The 18,978-nt window shown below is 35.2% G+C and overlaps 1 protein-coding gene across 1 annotated transcript; it reads left to right on the forward strand.

The window, feature by feature from the left end:
- Positions 1–968: 968 nt before the first annotated feature.
- LOC145692048 (uncharacterized) lies at positions 969–11,084 on the forward strand. Its single transcript, XM_081767340.1, has 3 exons — positions 969–1,082; positions 5,891–6,193; positions 10,959–11,084. Exons 1-3 carry the CDS (start codon positions 1,002–1,004, stop codon positions 11,046–11,048), a joined length of 474 nt encoding a protein of 157 aa, XP_081623466.1. The 5' UTR covers positions 969–1,001; the 3' UTR covers positions 11,049–11,084.
- The last annotated feature ends 7,894 nt before the right edge of the window (positions 11,085–18,978 follow it).

Below are 18,978 nucleotides of genomic sequence, written 5' to 3' on the forward strand. Positions count from 1 at the left end.
CAATATTTCATAAGAATATGAAGACTTGATTGTTGTCAATTTTCAATTGTATGGGACGGTAGGAGATTACTTTATAACAAGAATATAATGTAGAGCATAAGATTGGCATTTTCTATTGCTTTATACTTTTGATAGTTTTAAAATCATTGGAAAGTAGCATGACCCTCGTTTAAAGGGTTCCATTATCCTAGAAATATCGTAGGTATGATCGATGTTGTCGGCAAAATACCAACCTCGTAATTAATCCGATAGCAACGGGACGCCAGTACGGAGACTTAGGCATGTCTAGAGGACATTACATTATTTGTCACTGAATATTCTATGGAAATATCCAAAAGTTCTCTCATGTCCCGGAAACGGAATTTCTGTCTGACATTTCTGGGTTCTTTGCGAAATAAACACAAGACGATTCTCGGGCATCCAAGGGAAGTCTCCTGGACATTTCCATTTTCCTAAAAAATTATGCTGAGAGGTTGAATGTTGTAGTAGTGTAGTAGTGTAAGTGTGGGAATAATAAGTTCTTGAACAGACGAGTGTAAGTTCCCCAGTTACAGAATTGGTTGGTTTACTTACATGAAGGAAGTAATAATTTAACCACTTCCAGGTCCACTTTATCCGAAGTAACCAGATCCTGGCGGAGTAACCCGAGTTGTAAAGATTTCCGCATTTGCTTAAATTTGGACCAGGACGAGCAAATTCGCACTTTGTTTCGTCGACCGTTTTTTCGTGATTTATTCCGAGATATTTCTAGGACAACATAATCACGTCTGGGAAGAAAATTCGACCAGAACTGACCTACTTAGTAAAACGAAGTAACTCGGGTTAATCCGGAAAGCGGTTTTAAACAACTAAATCCAGCTCTATCAAAGGATTAAGGTCTTGTTATCATTCTATATTAAGTATCAGTAAATAACGAATAACGAAAAAAAGATGAGTGAATCCTCTTTCCTTATCTCTCTGAATTTTCTTGCAGATTTCAAGATTAACTAGAAGGAAAAACAATGGATAGACAAAATAGGATCTTGTGCTTTCACCTTATGAAACTCCTAATTATTTTAATGAGCTGCTTTAGTTCACAAGGGGTAAGTAACAAGTGAAAGACTTAGATCAAGAATATCCCATTTCCGCTTGATAAAGAATGAAAAATTTACAGGTAAACCATTGGTGAAGATAGACATTTTTACTCTCTCGCATCTCAAACTATCTCTCATAACTTCTCCCTCATTCCGATATAATTGATACGCATGTAAAATTAAGACAATTAAAATTGTTAGAGTATTGAAAGCTACAGCTACACTATAAGTTCATCCCTATTTATATTTCTACTTATTTACACTGACTTGGAAAATTTAAATGGTAATATGGGCTATATGTGCAATACTGTTTAAAGCAACGTTTTTCTAAGACTTTAATTCGTGGAAATGTATGCGTTACTTTTCAAGTAACTCATTTAAAATCAACGAATTTTTAAGGAACTTGCACCCTTTTACTTAGGACGCTGCTGGTTTTAACTTAATTACCTTAGTTCATGGATCTTACAACATTGTCTTTACATAGAACCTGGATTTTCAGTGATAAAACTTGCATACGTCACGATCTATAAATTCGGAAAAGTTTTGCAAAGTTTTCATGAGAGAGGACTTTTAATTTCCAATGGATAGAAGTCCAATTATTTTAAAATTATGATAAACTGGCGAAACAATCATGTCATCGAAAACTTGTGCGAATATAATGGTATGCCACATTTTCTAACTTTTGAATAAACTGCAAAAGAATGTTAATAATTCCCAGCAATTGAATGCAATGACATACACCAAACAAGTCTACCCTGCTATGTGAAGTTACATCTCCAAAATTAAACTAACTACATACTGTTCTGTGGCTCGATCACAACCAATTTCACCTAATAACCGAAGTTCACCGAAAGTGGCGCTTATCCAAGGCAATCATATAGCTATAATAAAGGAAAACTATGTCTTCCTCTGGAGTACTTTAGCTGGAATGAGTCGTAGAAGTATGTAGAGGAAATATTCCTGAAAATGATTAGATGTACAAGTAATAGGTATCGCAATATGTATTAGGTCTACCTGATTCAGTATCGGTACTAGAGATTAGCCACTCTGAATTTCACGTATTCACCCATACTAGAAATCATTCCATGGTGTATTTTTATCATAAAATAATCGTTCTGTTGTCGGGAAGTGTCCGGTGTCTATACAGCCAGGACTCAATGGGAGATCTGCGATTATTTGAAGGCAAACCATCCAGATCTGAAGCCATAATTCTCTCGTGGCCTGGTGGTTACAATTTCTATAGTTGTGGTATGAGCTCTCTGTATTCGATTCCAGCTGGATATAATATGGGTGCAGCTCTAAAATTCGTTTTAATATTACGTAATAGTAACCACGAGTAATTAACTAAATGGTAATAATTCTGCAAAAGTAACTATGACAACTAAGTAAAATCATAATTTAAAAAGCTTTTATTTATATTTTTCTTAAGGTTTTATACTCTTACAATCTGTTTATGACACTTGTCTCTATTAAACGTTGTAAAGCTGTCTTTTAGAATATTTTAAAACTTTCGCATATATTAATTTATAATAATTTAATTTGCAGATTTCTGTATAATCACCGCGGATAGCATTCACCTCACCTTTGGCGTGGTGACCCGGGTTAGATTCCCGGCGGGAGCACATGTGGTTCGGATTCCACGTTAATTAGTACGTTCACGTCTCATATAGCCTTGCTTCTGAACGGGACGTTAAACCCAAAAATCAACTCATCATCAATCTGTGTAGTCACGAGACGAACAAGAGTATACAAGATTTCAAGTCGACTAAGCTTTAGGAAATGGGCTGAAATTTATTTAAGATTTGAGCCAGATAGATACGGTCGAGTCAGATCGCAGAATGGTCAGAATATCCAGACCTGAAAAAGGATAAATTGCAGACTAAAACGATCAGTATGTTCAAAAGTTAAAATAGACAGACCTCCACAAAACAATAGGAACTCCCAATAACTGAAACCTTCAAGGCTACTCCTTAAACGCTTCTCTTCGGTGTTCTGAACGTTTTTGTGTATGATATGTCCGATCCGTGTTCTAATCTCTTTTGTATGTGAACGTAATGATCACTTAAGCATTTGGGTAATTTTTTCCTATTTTTGTGGACATTCTAACGGACCGCCTTACACGTAAATTTTAGAACCGTTCGATGCTTCTTACTAGTATTTAAATTTCCGTTCTTAAATTTGAAGACCAACGACTCCTTCTTGGTGTATCAGCGGATTGAATGTTACGAGCAATTGTTGTAAATGATGTATAATAATAATAATAATAATAATAATAATAATAATAATAATAATAATAATAATAATAATAATAATAATAATAATAATAATAATAATAATAATAATAAACACCGCAATTCTCTCATAGTGTGACATCGGTGGGAATTGATATCCTTCAAACAGCCCATTGGAAAAATAATCTCATGATCTTAAATCAGGGGATCGTGAAGGCTATACAACGTCTCCAAAACGGGAGACTATTAAAAAGAAATAAAAACATGCTTTAGCTTTTCCAAACTTCAGAATAGGAAACGGGTATTGTTTAACATTCAAATTCCTCTTTCTTTGTTCAGAGAATATCGGAAGCAAGGTTTCACTTAATTGTCGAATTGTACATATAAACTTTTAATTAAAAGTAATGTAATATGTTTCAACGTTTAAAAAAACGCTCGAAAGGGTTGTATATAAATTTAGAGTAAAAAGTATTAGTTAAACGGAAGGGAATATTTTCGGAAATTTGTCTTTAAGAAGAAAAAAGGGAAATTTATAAAATAGTCAAATCTCTCTTTCTTTATTCCAAAAAGTGCTCAATACTGGGATTTGCTTAAGTTAGAGGTGTGCTCTGTGGTATTCGTTATAAATACGTACAGTAATTCAGCATTAAAAAAAGTCATATTTGAAGTGGAAAAGGAGGACAATAATGAGTCGTCCAGTTCCAAAACGACTGTGTCCATTTATATAAAATCCCAGAAAACCGAGAAAAGCTGTAGATTGATGAGTTTTGCAGAACTAGAAATATTTGAGGATGCTCAAGTTTATCACATGAATACACTGAAGTATTCCCAGTTCTACGAATCATGCAGATTCTACCTTTTTTTTTTTAAAAAAAAAAGTTTTCTTGTATTTTCTGTACATGCTTAAGAGCTGCTTTCGAACTGGACAGCTCAATTGAGATTTCCGATTTTATATTTTTTATATCCTCCGGTATGCGAAAAAGACACTTTTGTAGTATTGGTAAAATTTAGCGACCATTTATTTTCTTACACAAAGATTCCCCCTTGTGTTCATTAGTCATTTCAGGTTTTGCTTGGGGGAACAGGACTTCCCGATATACATAGTTTCATGTTTCTCTGTTAGTATATCATTACAATATTGTTAAAATATATACACACATCTCAAATTCAGGAGGACAATTACTTGCCTGCCCTCCAGAAATGACGCTCCTGCTTGCGCGAATTACTAGAGGATAAGATTCTAATGAACATCTTTTCATATTGCTTTCAGCTGAAAAGTAAACATTTGACTGTTCTTTATTGGAGTTTATTGATCCTTTTAACACGGAGGTGGACATGTTCTGGAGATATTATTTAATGTAGAATCCGAACCACATGAACTCACACAGGGAATCGCGGCGTATGAATCTCCCATGTCGGAGTAAACGTTAGGGACAAGAAAAGATATTATTAGATATGTCTCTTTTCCTTAATATATATATATTATAATGTACTATGTTACATAGCTGTGATAAATATATTTATAAATATCTTACATTTAAACATGAATGCTTTTTGTGAGTAAAATGCAACTTCTTTATTTACAAACAAGTTTGCCTAGCCAGGATTCGAACCTATGTTAAAAAAAGTCAGTACGCAAATCTATTACGTTGTCAGCTTCCTCGAAGATCTCTTTCCACATTATGTTCTTTTCTCATATCAATTCATTGATTGCCATTTACTTGCGTTTTCGTCCGTTTCGATTAGCTTAAAGAACAACTGTGTGATGTTGATCTAAAGATAGAATTTTATTTTAAAGGTTCATTTCCTTGATATTATTTTCACCATTGTGAATTTGAGGCTAAAATTATAGTTTATTGTCCAACGATTATGCCCTGTAAACTAAACGTTGAATGATCAGCTTGAGTGGTTTAAAGAAGTAATTGCTTAAAGGAACGAAGGATAGCGTAAGAAAATCGAACACCCAAGGAAACTATGCTTCTTATTCATTCAAAGGCCACATGATCTTTAAACTCATCTTTATTTTTATTTAGAGATGAATACTCTATCAATGAACCAATCTGTTCTTTTATTTTGAATTTCAAATACAGTACTTCCCACCATTATTATTAATGTTAAATTGATTCAATGTAAGGCCAATATTGGTAACTTACACTTAAGAAAATGCGAAAGGTAACGCCTCAAAAGCCCATGGTTGCGTTAGTAAACAATCAACACTACCGACTATTAGTTCGGAATCTCCTTTTATTTGGATCAGCATTACAACTGAGGATCCTACCTTTAAGCCATTCACTTTAAAAAAAAATAATCTACGACTCGATCCATGTAACTATGTAACTACTGTCAAATCTTTTATAGAGTTCGGTATTCAGTGATATCTAAAGACATTCCATATTAGCAATCTGATTGGTACCCAATTACTATACAGAATATAATTGCGACTTTAAAACGGACAGTAATGATCTTGAAGTATTTCTTGCATTAAATATTACGTCACTAAATTTTGACATCTAATGTTAAATGCTAATTCTAAATGTTATTTGCCTAATAAATACTTAAGTAATTCTCATTTTTATTTGTTGCCAGTTGAGACAAGGCTTCAATGATCTGTTGTTTGGAGTAAAGAGCGAAAACGATGAACTGATAACTACGTTGACATGCAAAGAAGATTGGAGGTGGTTCGCTACTAGTCGATGTACAGTGAAATATCCTCCTGAGGGCGAGCAAACGTTGTACGATGTGACTGCGGTGAAAGTATACGACCAGAAGGGCAAAGGAATAGGAGCTTCTTACGAACAAGTAGAAATTAAACCTCATTCTGTTTACATTGTTGCATCAATTTATTTCAGAAGTATTAACTTTGAAGTAGAAATATATGGAAATTATCCTGTAAGTATATCCAAATTAACATGTCTATTTTTATTATTATTATATTCTAATTTTATTTTGTTATAAGAGTTGTAGTATACATTCGCCCATGGAGGGATTTTAATAGAGTACATTGACAAGAAAAGATGTGCATAAAAATTAGTATAGTTTGCGTTACTGTTAGGAGCATCCCAAGTATCAAAATAGCTTTCGGCCACTTGGCGCGTCCCCGGCTTTCTGCTTTCTATGTTTATACTTTCAACGAGTGCTCTTATGCAATCTGCCTTTTGTTGTACTTGCAAGCGATACTTTAGACCCTTCGCAGAGACTCATAGCATCACTGGTCATTCATTGGCTATTGACTTGCTGCCAGGGTGAAACGCTTGCGTCAAGCTTGAATGAAACACTGAATGCAAAGTTGCTCCCATATAACTTCGTTACTGGAATCTAGCTCGCGGCATGCTTGCACGCTTTCCAGTCAAGCTGGATGCAAGCTTGGCCGACTTGCAATTCAAGCTTACAGTTGTTCAAGCTTACAAAGGTTGAGCATTGAAAATAGCTGCAGTCAAGTGCAGCTCAAGGACTCAGCCCATCTAACTGGAAATGCGTGATGAGTAATGTTGTTGTGGTCGCAATCGAGATCGGCTACCTGAACCTTATAAAGGGAAAAGGCATGTTGTCTTGTATGTAATGTAGATCGCCCTTCGTCCATGAATCAAAGTTGTAGTGAAAGCCTCATACATATTGCAGTGATAAACTCAGTTATGTGGAGCTCCTGTATATTACACGTCAGAGCAGCAGTATATAAGAAGATTCTATATTGAATCTTTTAATCTTTCCGAAACAACGTAATCCTGAACTAAATTACATTTCAGTAAGTACTAGTGTTTCTTCGAAGATGGTGCGAACGCAAAATTGCGAACTTTAATTTTGTATCCTAAGGCCAAACACTCATTTATTTTACACCGTCTTTTTATTAGCTGCACATACAATTAGATGGAGAGCACATTGAACCTGTAACCGCTTCTTGGATGCATATTAACACATGTCATAACTTCGTACTGGTTAGCGATGTCCAATTCACATAAGTCGTCAATATGTTATGTTTTCAATTTATAAACTGTATGTATGATTCACGATGGTGGATTTCAAGATAGTGGTTTTCATTATTCTGTGTCCTACCCAATTTCTCCTTATCGTTATTACTCCCCTACATTGTTCGTTTAGTTATATTTTGCAGTATTTGACATTTATGCGAGGGGTTTGGTCCATCCTATATATATAACTGCACGTATTGCAACAGGGATACTTCGAATCACCTTCATAGTAGTTGCAATCGATTTAAAAAGGATAATTACGTATAGAATGATAGAGAGACGTCCATCAACTTGCATTGTTTCGGAAGAAACTATTTTTGTCCGCTTTTTCCAAGTTTCCGACCACTGTGCGCCGCTCCCCTGGTAGGACCGTGAACTTTAGTCACCAGTCTACTCATCTCTAGCTAATTTACTCTTGAGGTACGAATTTGCATTAGGAAACTAAGTACCCCATCCCGGATCCAAGAACTCGCACGACACGTTCTTTGAGGGCTGTATCTGTGACCATGGCGGGGTTATTTGTAAATAATATCAAAATTTTAAAAATGTCTTCTAATAAAACATTACTGGAGGTCCCAAAGCCGAAGAGTGATTTCATGGCACGGGGTGAAAACCAGTTTCAACGCTATTGACGATGTCATTTTCCTATTGGAAAACTCTAGAGCTTCCACTGTCTTAGCCTCATAAGGCATTGTTAAGATATCGGTTTGCCAAGACAGGATTGGTTGGAATCACTTGCAACAGGGGGAGATACAGTAGCTGTTCATTTGACATTTATACACCTGTGGTATGTCTTACTTTTTGGTTATTAGGATCTGAGTGAATTCCCCAGAAAGTTATTAGGTAACCAAAAAATGTTCTTGCTGTTTTTTTTATATTCCGTTTCATGAAGCACTGACAAAGAGGAAACGAAGTGACTCACTCGTCGGAAAAGCAATAGGGTTTATAAATTGAGCAAGCGTGTAACCGACACATTTTCGGCAGCCAGCAAGGAGTAATGAGTGGTATCCTGTTTGTCGTTGCTGTCTCGACACCATAATACACCCAGATTTAGTAAAGTGCTCAGGAATGACGACAAGTAGATCCAATGTGACAATTCCAGGTGTACTAGACATTGGATGTTTTGATGTGAACCTGTGTCTCACATCCCAAGACCATCTCTGTACCAATATAAGATCATGCTCTGTTTCTGATAGACTACACTGAGAAAAAATATCGTATGTGGCGTACGTAAAATCGTATATTATATTTATAAATCCTTTAGTTTTGGCCTTAACGTACAGCAAACGTATAACTGAAAACTCATGTTTTATAACACTTTCTGTATGAGTGTTCCATCTGTACGTACTTTGGGTATGAAACAATATAGGCGGTCAGGATCTCACATCCAAATGGATGTATGTAACATATACTGACGAAGGTAACATGCACATATGTATCTAATATAAGGAAGACTGTTAGATATCAGACATCCTGCAACAGCATGATGTAACATCTAAGAGCAGTGCCTATGTAGCATACGGAAAACGTACTCTTCGTACTGATTTCTGTAGTAAGTAAGAGGATTCCGTATATTTGTACAATAAACCGCTGTCCGGAGTACGGATTTTTCTCTATGTAGTCGCCAAGTGGTGGATTAGTACCATAACACCAGGCCACACTATTACTGAAGACCTATCTTCGTAGCAGTTGCAACGGGTGCAACATGCATTAGGGCAGGTTGATTTATTGAAAGTGTAAACGACAATACGAGACCACACGTGACAAGGACGACCAGATATACTATTCAGTGACTTGGTTGGGAGACATTGTGCCTAACACCATGTTCTCTGGATCCACTACCTACACATTATCACCTACCCTACTCCCTGGACAACCACCTGTGTGGGAAATTCTTCGAGAATGAGGCAGAGTTGCGGCAGGTACTCACGGATTTCTTTGCGTTCAAGACTTCTTAGAGATTATACCCTATTGGACGCCCCTACAACCATGCGCCTGGGGCATGTGCTCCGATTGCTTCACTTTAGTTGCAACCCTAGATCCATATAAGACTATCCCCTCGATCATATAATTTTGTTTAATATGATGTCATCTATCAATCGACATGGTAGAACGAGTCAGCTGCTTTTCACAATGCAAAACTAGGCTAGACTTCCAAACTATGCGAATTTGGTACTGCAACTAAAAGTAGTACATTTATAACTACTGCTTGCAATAGAGAAATAAGATGAAAGAACCTGTTCATCGTATCTGAATCCATGTCTGAATCCGTTACTCGTTATGCCTTACCGTTTCTGTTCTATGGCGATAAATTTTGAAACCGAAGATTTGAACCATTTCAGGTTTGGACATAAAGTTAATGGAGAAAGCGAAACCTATTCTTGGGAAGCTGAATTGATTAGAAAAAGCAGTATCTCAATATCTTTTACCGTTTTTTGCTCTATGGAAATCAGTATTCAAACCGAGAGTAGTGGTAAATTTCAACACTTCCGGTTTTGGAAGACTGTTGTGGGTATGTTTTTCTCAACGCCCTGAAGCGACAGCGGAAAACTAATTGTCTATATATTACCATTTTCGTTGTATAGCGATAAATGCAGAAGCCGGACATGGCTAATTTTTACCACTTCCGATTTGAATAGAAAGGGGATGGAGAAAGCGGAATCTATTCTTGGGACGCTGAATCAACTGTAAAAAACTTCATCTCGATATCTGTTACCATTTTCGTGTCGTGGCGATAAACGTTGAAACCGGAAATGACTAATTAAAACCACTTTTGGTTTTAATAGAGAGGTAACGGAGGAAATGGAACCTACCTTTGGGACACTGAATTTATTGCAGAAAATCACGTCACATTATCTCTTATCATTTTTGTTCTGATATCTGTCGAAGACGGACGGACGGACAAAGCTCTTCTATAATGATTTCGACAACTATGCAGAACATACTTTGGAAGTCTATCAAGTTAAGATTTAACAATTAACCATAATTTTCATAACATATAATTAGCAGCGTTTGTTTCAGAAAAAAAATGTTCCGGGAGCACATTTAGTATTCGGACGGGCACATATTATTTTTACATAGTACTATTCTATTTATTTTATACACACATTATTTTGGTTTCCTTCGGTGGGTGGCACTCTCAGAGTTCCGGGGGGAGGCGGACATTGCTCCTCCAAAACCATGTCTGGAAGGAACACTGATCTGTGTCATCTTGGAAGCGACATAATGAAGGTATACCTCAGTGTCAGCTTCATGTGGCGCGATGTGAAGAGAAAACTTCTAAAATCTTTAGTCAAGTTAGCCATCCGTGGATTTGTATCGTAGATTTCCCGCTGGTTAATAATTTTCTCTAAAAGATCACGGAAACATCATTTTCGTTTGAATTCGCAGGTACAGATTTCTTTCGCAATGTAATCAATTAGATTTTCATCAATAAAGTTTTTTTTCCCACTAAAGTACTTTAGAAATATATCTTCGAAAATTTATACTTTGCACGTCACAAAGTAACTTGATTATTTCAAATTCTCGTATTTATGATTAAGACTGTAAGGTAAAATTTTAATACGGAAATGCCATGGATAGATAAAATATCTGTTTTTACAAATACGCAATAAGAATTAAAACGAATACTTAATCTGTATCACAGAAGTGGATACCTCGTTCAATGATTGTGTTTCATTGTATTTCAGAGTGTTCGCGAGAACGAAGTGGAAACGATGGAATATTTTCCCTACAAATCGGAAAAGAATGCGACCAGGTTTCGAAAGATTTCCAATTAAATAACAAAAGATCAATAATGGCAACTTATTGGCGACTGTAAGTATAACACAACATCATTCAATGTCTCGAAACATATGTCATCTTCAAATCAAAATTTTAGGATCCGATGTTCAAAATTTATACTTTTTTCTTTCTAGTTCAGGTATCTTACAACTATAGATTCTATTGAGTTGGTTTATTAAGTTTGATGTGGGGATCATTTAGAGATTTTTCAGTGCTGATATAGTTATCGTGAGTTAACTGAATTAGGAAGTGACAGTGCGCTATCGATACTTTATAAAGTTAAAAATGCACAAACTGACCTTCCACAGGTCTTTGTGGACTAAAAACGCCACCAGTAGTGATTACTAAGTATCAACCAACGGTATTTTAAAAATAATTTGGCGTTCTGCATAATGATTAAGTAAGTCTTTCTGAATTTCTATCACTTGTACTGATTGTTCCAGACAGCTTAGATCACAAAGTTTCTCAGGCTACGAAGATATTGAGTGTAGTAGGTAGCTTACAAGAGATGGTTTCCGACTGAATAAATGGATTTATGAAACATGAAAGATGAATTTAGTTGGCCACTTCAGGAGTTGACGTTTTCTTAAGTTGTAAATGCTAATAGTAAAAAAATAACAAAGCAGTAACAACTATTTTATCCATATAATCGTAAAGTTTTTAGGTAATTTAAATACCTCCAAATGAACAAAGACAACCATTTAGAAACCTTCGTAACATACTAACATAGTGTATTCCACAGGTGCTACCACTACTTTGTAAATAGTACGTGTTACTTGGTAGAAATTTATGTTTTCAGACACCAATATATAAAGTTATTTTATTCTTTGGTATCCAGAATACGTTCATAACGCATCACCTATATCTGACGAAGTCGTATTGCAAAATTTAAGGGAAGAAAATTGTATAAGCTCTTACTTACAGTTTGTAAAATACATTACAATAACTTCTTGATCTTAACGTAAACTCAGCTCCTAAAAATCGCACTAATTACAGTCATGTAAATATACAAACTGACGAAACGGGGTGGCAGAACATAAATATGTTTTAAGTCAGTAATTTTGTAAGATACTACCCTATTACACAATTTTCCTATTACAAAATTACACAATGTATAATTTTGTGCTCTAACCTATTACTACAAATTCACGATATGAAAATATCTCAATCGTAACAGATTTACCAGAGGCCTAGTTTAAAATATTCAGTATAAAATCAGACTAGAAACAGAGAATGAAATGCAAGTCGCTACTAACATTTGATTTGAAAATAGATGTATGCTTCTACTACGTTGGTTTCACTGAATTATTTATGACAGTGGTAACGGTATGAATAGCCTACATGATTTTTCCTGTGTTTTCGATTGAATGCTTACTCACACAATCGCTTGATATTTCAGTTCGATATCGAAATGTATTTTTATTATCTAACTTCAAATTTAAGACTAGTACTGGATGCTTAACTGGGTTCGAACACAATAACTGAATTGAAGGTCGCGAGCCCGAGCTCAAGTGAGCACTACCCTAATTAAAGAAAGTAAGCTCGTCTGTAGAAATGCGTTAGTTATTGATATGTTTGCTTTATTAGGTGATGCGGCAAGTTATTTGATTTAAGAGTAGCTTATTTTAACAGTACTTATTCAAAAATTAACTTACATCAACTCCATATTAGGTACTGTTCTCCAAGATATTTCATTTTTCTATCTACGTTTTTAGAAAGTGTGTAGCAATGAAATTAATAAGAAAGACGAATGCTCTGTGAAAGAGATTTTAATTGATTGAAAGGTTGAAATCATTTAATGATACAAATACACGAAAAGGAAAACAAATCTCAATTTTATAGACAAATATCGAGAATTGAAAGATATTATAATGATTTAATGGTTTCATTTCCTTAAGGAGTTTGAAATTATGCAACTACTTTCTTCTATATGTTTCGAAACTTGAGCTGACAAAAAACGTAAACAACGTACGATATATAACTCAACGTAACTTTTTTATTTCAATGGTGTTTCTTTCAGGATTTTTTTTGGAGGGGAAGAAGTATAAGCCTTAAATCCGGATACTGTTCAAATTATAGTACAACAGCACTAGGAATAGCAAGGGATGATACAAGAGATACCGCAGATGAACAAAAAGTGACTATTTAGATGTGGTTACAGTTTAGCAAGAAAATTTTTAACAATTGTTCATGATACCTTATTACAAAAATTAAAATACTATCATCATTTTTCAGCGGTGAGCAAAGTCATACTTAATAGGAAGGAGACAGTGTATCATCACTCCAGACGAGCTATCTGGTTGGTTAAGAATAACAATCAGTGGTGTACCACAAAGAAGTGCTTTGGGATCTCTTTCTTTCTCTTCATACACTAATAACATCACAAATGAATAAAAAATTGCAAATTACTGATGAAATTATATAAATCGATTGAAATTTTAAATGGACCCAAATAACATCTTATGGTGGTGCGGAGAAAATAACTTGAAACTAAATCCAAACAAGATGAAATTACCATAGATGCGAGCTGAATATTAAGCAACATTGACAAAGCATTATTTCCAGCTTAACTGATTGAATTCATTAACGAACTTAACCGGGATAATCGTCTGGGTATCTATTGCTAAAATAAATGAATAATAAATTGACTTTCATTCAAGAGGTATTGAGTCAAGTGGCTTACGCTCTAGCATTACAATCTTATATGAACCTAATTAAATTGCACTTTTATCTGATTTGTATCAACCATATACGTTTTCCCTCAGGAAACGCAATTTGCAATGTACTCTTTCATTAAACCCATTGAAAATGAATGAAATAATATTTCTGGATTTACGTCCCCTGACCATGCACTTAAGGCTAAACAATAAGGATGATTAATGAAAATAATGACAATGGAGTAACTGGTAGAATGGGAACAGGAGAACCTTGACAAAACCACTGACTCAATGTTAACCACCAGAAACTCATATAGCTTGGGAATGAATTAGGAGTCCCTGGCACGAGTTGACTGTGCTGTTGAGCCCTCTCTTGTTAGGATATTTCACTGAGGAATGTACTACCTAACTTGGAGTAGTATATTAAGGAGGAATAGATCTCAGCAATAACACCCTAAAGCATATGATGTACGTCAATGAAGGAACAATGTTGCTACTTATCAAATTTCGAACCATTTTATCCAATGATCCAATGAAAAGAGTTCAATTTCCCCTATTTTCTTCCACTCTTTCGACTGAGTATCAGAAACTCTATTTCCCAAATTTCACCTGTATATCCAGCGGCTCAAAAAAGTAACACACTCACTGTGTCAGCAATATTGATTTTGAGGAAGTTTGATTGATATATTCTTATTATGTAATTGAAAAATGCCTAACACTAAATTTTAAGGATAATAGGTGTATAAACTATGGTGAATAAACAAAAATGCTTGAAAATAAGAATTGCAGCAATGGTTTAATAATAATAATAATAATAATAATAATAATAATAATAATAATAATAATAATAATAATAATAATAATAATAATAATAATAATAATATAACTTCTGTATGAACGACACTACAAGCATTTTAGGCTGTCCACACACAAGATATGCCGTCTGTCCTTTAAACTGCATTTGAGGTATGAGACATGACACAATCTTGGAAAACATAGCAACCAACCGTGCTTTCCATATATTTGAAAAGTCAACATTAATTTATTTGGTTCGGTGAGTAGTGTTGAATTCAGAAGTGAGCTGCATTCCACGATAGCAGCGAGAAATGTGACGTATATTTTTGGTACAACGATGAACAAACCTTAAAATAAAAACTATAAAATGACAAATATGTCTGATGACTGCAATAAATTGTATTGATTCACGATTTCTTGTAAAAATGGCAAAATATGGCATTTACGGCAATTTGCCATAACAACCGGTCTTTAGTGATAAAAATGTTACATTCTATGGTTCACAATATACGTAGCTTCTAAATGTTTATCTGCTTCTTCTCCAACGTTGCTAATTATTTATATTTTCTATGTTACAGATTATTAAGGTTGTGGGAAAGACATCATTTCCACGGATAACTGAAGAAGATCCTTCTGTATCATAATTAGGTATAAGTTAAAAAAATTGTTAACTAATCTTTTGTGTTATATTTATATGTAAGATATAATAATAGAAAGCATAAACCAAGAACAATGTTATTATTTAAATTTAGTCAAATAATTTGGTCTCTGTGTTGATACATTGAATTTTAGAGAGATGAACAGTATTTTCAAGCTAAACTGTTTACGGGAAGAAGCTTCTTCACAAATCTGGTTCCAAAACGTTTTATTACTGAATTTTACTCCTGCACATTTAAAGAAGACAAACTCTTATTTGACATAATGACAATATATTGAACTGCTTTAAGAGCTCCTACAATCTATCTGGTGAAGGGATATTCGGTAGTCAAATAAAAAAACAAATGAAATTCTATGATTGTGAAACGCTGTGGAAACTCGGAGACGAAGATTATGAAATCTTCTAAATTTCAGATCAAGAAGGCTCTAATCTAGAAACCAAAAGAATCACAATTCGACCCAATCAATCCATCTGCTAGAATAGCATGAGTAAAAAGTTCTGATAAGTTAGTAAGACACGATTCCGGTTGCCGGAAGCCATGTTATCCTGAGTTTAAACAAGGTGCTGCAAAACTGTAAAGTCTACCCTTAGTGGGTCTATAAGGTCACACATTTGCTTTAATACCAGATTTATGGATTGGAATAATGTTAGTTTTTTTTCCAAGGCTTGGAAAACTCCTACAAAAGAACTATTAAATAGAAGATCTAAAGGTTTATCATTGAATATCAATATTGCCTAGACATATGGTATTGATATTATGAGGTTCAAGGACTCGATGGTGAAGAAGAGTTGACAAAAAAGATTTGACTTCAGCAGGCATAGTAGAAATCGAGGATATGTATAATTATAACGCACACCGTCAAGACAAGGAAGAGAGTAGAGAAGAGAAGTTTCCATAGAAGTAATTATTGAATGATTAATCTCTGTGTTCACTAACAACACTGCTGCCAACGTATGTGATGTTCTTAGGAATGCTAGATTGTTTTCTCTTTGAGTTAATAGGAAATTCATCGCTATTAGCTTGGGAGAAAACAAGAATATAACATTTGCAATGTAGTAATTATACTTCTTCCTAAGTAAACACTTGCATTTCAATGACCTGGGAAAAACTATTGTAAGTATACTGGTTCGGATACTGCTTCCAGGGTGACCACGCAATCATTTTGTTTTCAAGGGCAGATCGTATTCAGAGTCAAATCAAGGAGGGAATTTAGACGTCGATTAAGATTTTTGGGAATAAAATCTTCAATAACAAGTAAAATAACATCCGTAAGTAACGCTGTAGCAACATTGATACTACCTTTTTCTAACGAACATCATATATACAAATCTAATGCACGAAAGGTGTCATCCCATGGACCCTTCTTCCATAGTCTATTAATGTGTTTTACTGCACAGAGCGTCTGTTTAGAGTTTGTAGGATGGGAAGAAAGGTTATATCCAGTGACTCATGGTTAGCAGAAAAATGTTCCTGAGTGGGATTATATCAACTTCATTAACGAGGAGACAACATAATCCAGGTTATTGTCACCATGCGTATGGAACATGTTATGTTGACGTATGTCAAGGCCATGAAGTTTCTAAATCCAGTTATCATTACTACACTTTCCAACTTCCGTATCAAATGACTTAAAATCAATGGAGAATTTAAAATCTCCCTCCAAACCACATCACCTAAGGAAAGAGCTGTTAATACCAAGTGACTGTATGCTGTTAAGATAGTTATATGAGACTTTTAGTGTACCCTTTAGTAAAATCCAAGGAACACCTTTTTAACTTTAATAACACTTCATTCTACCCAAATAATTTCACAATTTCTTGTTAAATTATGGCGTACTTTGCTCGTCCATTGATTATTTACGAAGACCATAACACCAATACTCCGATAAGTGTTTTCTATATATGTAAATGAGACAAAACGAAAATCTGACATTGTCGTTAGGAGATCCAGGATTCCACTGAATATCGCTACTAAGAAGGAATAAAAATGACAAGTGTAAGGTTTTGACGATAAGCGAGAAAGTGTCAGTTCTCCTGCTAGAAAACACGAAAACTCGATTTAGAGGCCGTTCAAAAGTTTTGTGTCGCGTAATCCAAAAACTAATTATTGGTTAAGATCGCAGGATCATTACTAAAATTCCTGTATTTCTTCAACGGGACGAGATGTCAAGAGCACTTTTTCTGTCAATACATTGGACCAGAAATGTCAATCTATTGTTAACGCACAAACGCTAATATCTCTACGTGTTACAAGTGTAATTTTTTGCCTCCCCTCTAAATCATCAATCCTTTGCGCAAAGGAATGAAGATATATAAATCATCTGTGGCCCAGCGGCGAATCTAGAAGTGTTTGCGTGCGCTTCTGCAAGTGAAAATGGAACTCTTTTTGTAATTTTCTTAACTGAATGAAACGACAAAAGAGCTTTATTCTAAAAATTCACTAAACCAAAAATCTTTCCTGAGTCTACTATTACTACAATTCAGTGGCGTCTTTATGGGGGGGCTTCCGGACTTAAGCCCCTCCCGAAATCTTACTCACTATAGTAAAGTATATGAAATATCTTGCAGAATTTTCACATTTTCAGGCAAAGCCCCCCCGAAAGTTAGCAAAGCCCCCCCGAAACAAAATCGTAAATACGCCACTGCTACAATTTAACTAATATCCTCAAGTGTTACAGCGAATTATATTTTGCGCCCGTCCAAACCTACTATATCACCTTTTGTGCACTGGCAGATCTAGAATTGGACACGCCCTTCCACAGATTGCCCTCTCTGAGCCACCACTCACCGTGACTCACTTTAACTCACTCTGAGCCTCCACTCATCTAAGCCCATCGTGAGCAACTCTGGCCCATGATTCACGTCCTTCTCTCTATTGACTAAGAAGTTTACACTTGTAAACAATACTATGAAATTATCCCTGATCGGAGGTTGAATTTCTACGGTCAATCACTCAAGCACCGTTCCGTTACAATACCGGCGGATCTGATCTTCACGATATAAAATTGTAAAGTGTTTGTCATGGGGAAGTTACGACTAATTATCATATAATTATTTCCTTGTTGAATTACAGATACTTTTCAATGGAAAATAGGATGAAATTTGAAAGTTTCAAATCAAGGAAAAGTAGACCAAGGTAAAGGAAAAAGAAACTGTGTAAAATTTGTGTTTCGAAACTCAAGTAGTAAGTCCTATTATCCAAAAGTGCCTGAAGTTCTTTTTTCACTTAGATATATTCATCTCAGTTAAGTAAATAGAAACAAATGAAAAAAGAAGAAAATGGATGTCTTGAAAGTAAAACGTAGACAAACTCACCAATGTTCAGAAGATGTTATTTACAATGCACTGAGCAGAATGAGTTGTAGTTGATCTGTGTGTGAAAGTGGGTCGGTGAGTCCATGTCAGAGTGGATCATAGTGCGATACCTCCTGCGGTACTTCCGCAACAATTTTTTTATAGAGGTAGTTAGTAAGTACTTGAAATTATATGCCCGTAGGCAAACTATCTCTCGTTGCGTGAGTACCTTAGGATTCTGAAACATGTATTTTTGGATAGCACATGTACTAGGTCCTAAATGAAGTTTTGACGCGACTACGATAGATTCCATACTTTTCGAGCTATGGATTTTTAAAGTTGATTTTTTCATGTTTTCGGCAGCCTATAACTCGAAAGGAAGCATTTGTGCACCCAGGTTGGTCTATACTTTTTGTCTTATCTTGGTGTCAAGAAAAATGAAAACTTTAACTTTTACGCCCCACGGTTATGCCGGTTAGACTAAAGGAGACGGCGATGATGATAGATGAGTGAAATGGTGGA

The sequence above is a fragment of the Thermobia domestica genome, chromosome 8, assembly GCF_964235325.1.
Source record: "Thermobia domestica chromosome 8, izTheDome1.hap1.1, whole genome shotgun sequence".
Taxonomy (NCBI): Eukaryota; Metazoa; Arthropoda; class Insecta; order Zygentoma; family Lepismatidae; genus Thermobia; species Thermobia domestica.

What these genes read in the sequence shown, in the direction of transcription:
- LOC145692048 (XM_081767340.1), top strand. Translation starts at nt 1,002, where the DNA reads ATGGATAGACAAAATAGGATCTTGTGCTTTCACCTTATGAAACTCCTA. An exon ending in GCTGCTTTAGTTCACAAGGG is followed by an intron (nt 1,083 to 5,890) that starts GTAAGTAACAAG and finishes ATTTGTTGCCAG; the next exon opens with TTGAGACAAGGCTTCAATGA. An exon ending in AAATATATGGAAATTATCCT is followed by an intron (nt 6,194 to 10,958) that starts GTAAGTATATCC and finishes ATTGTATTTCAG; the next exon opens with AGTGTTCGCGAGAACGAAGT.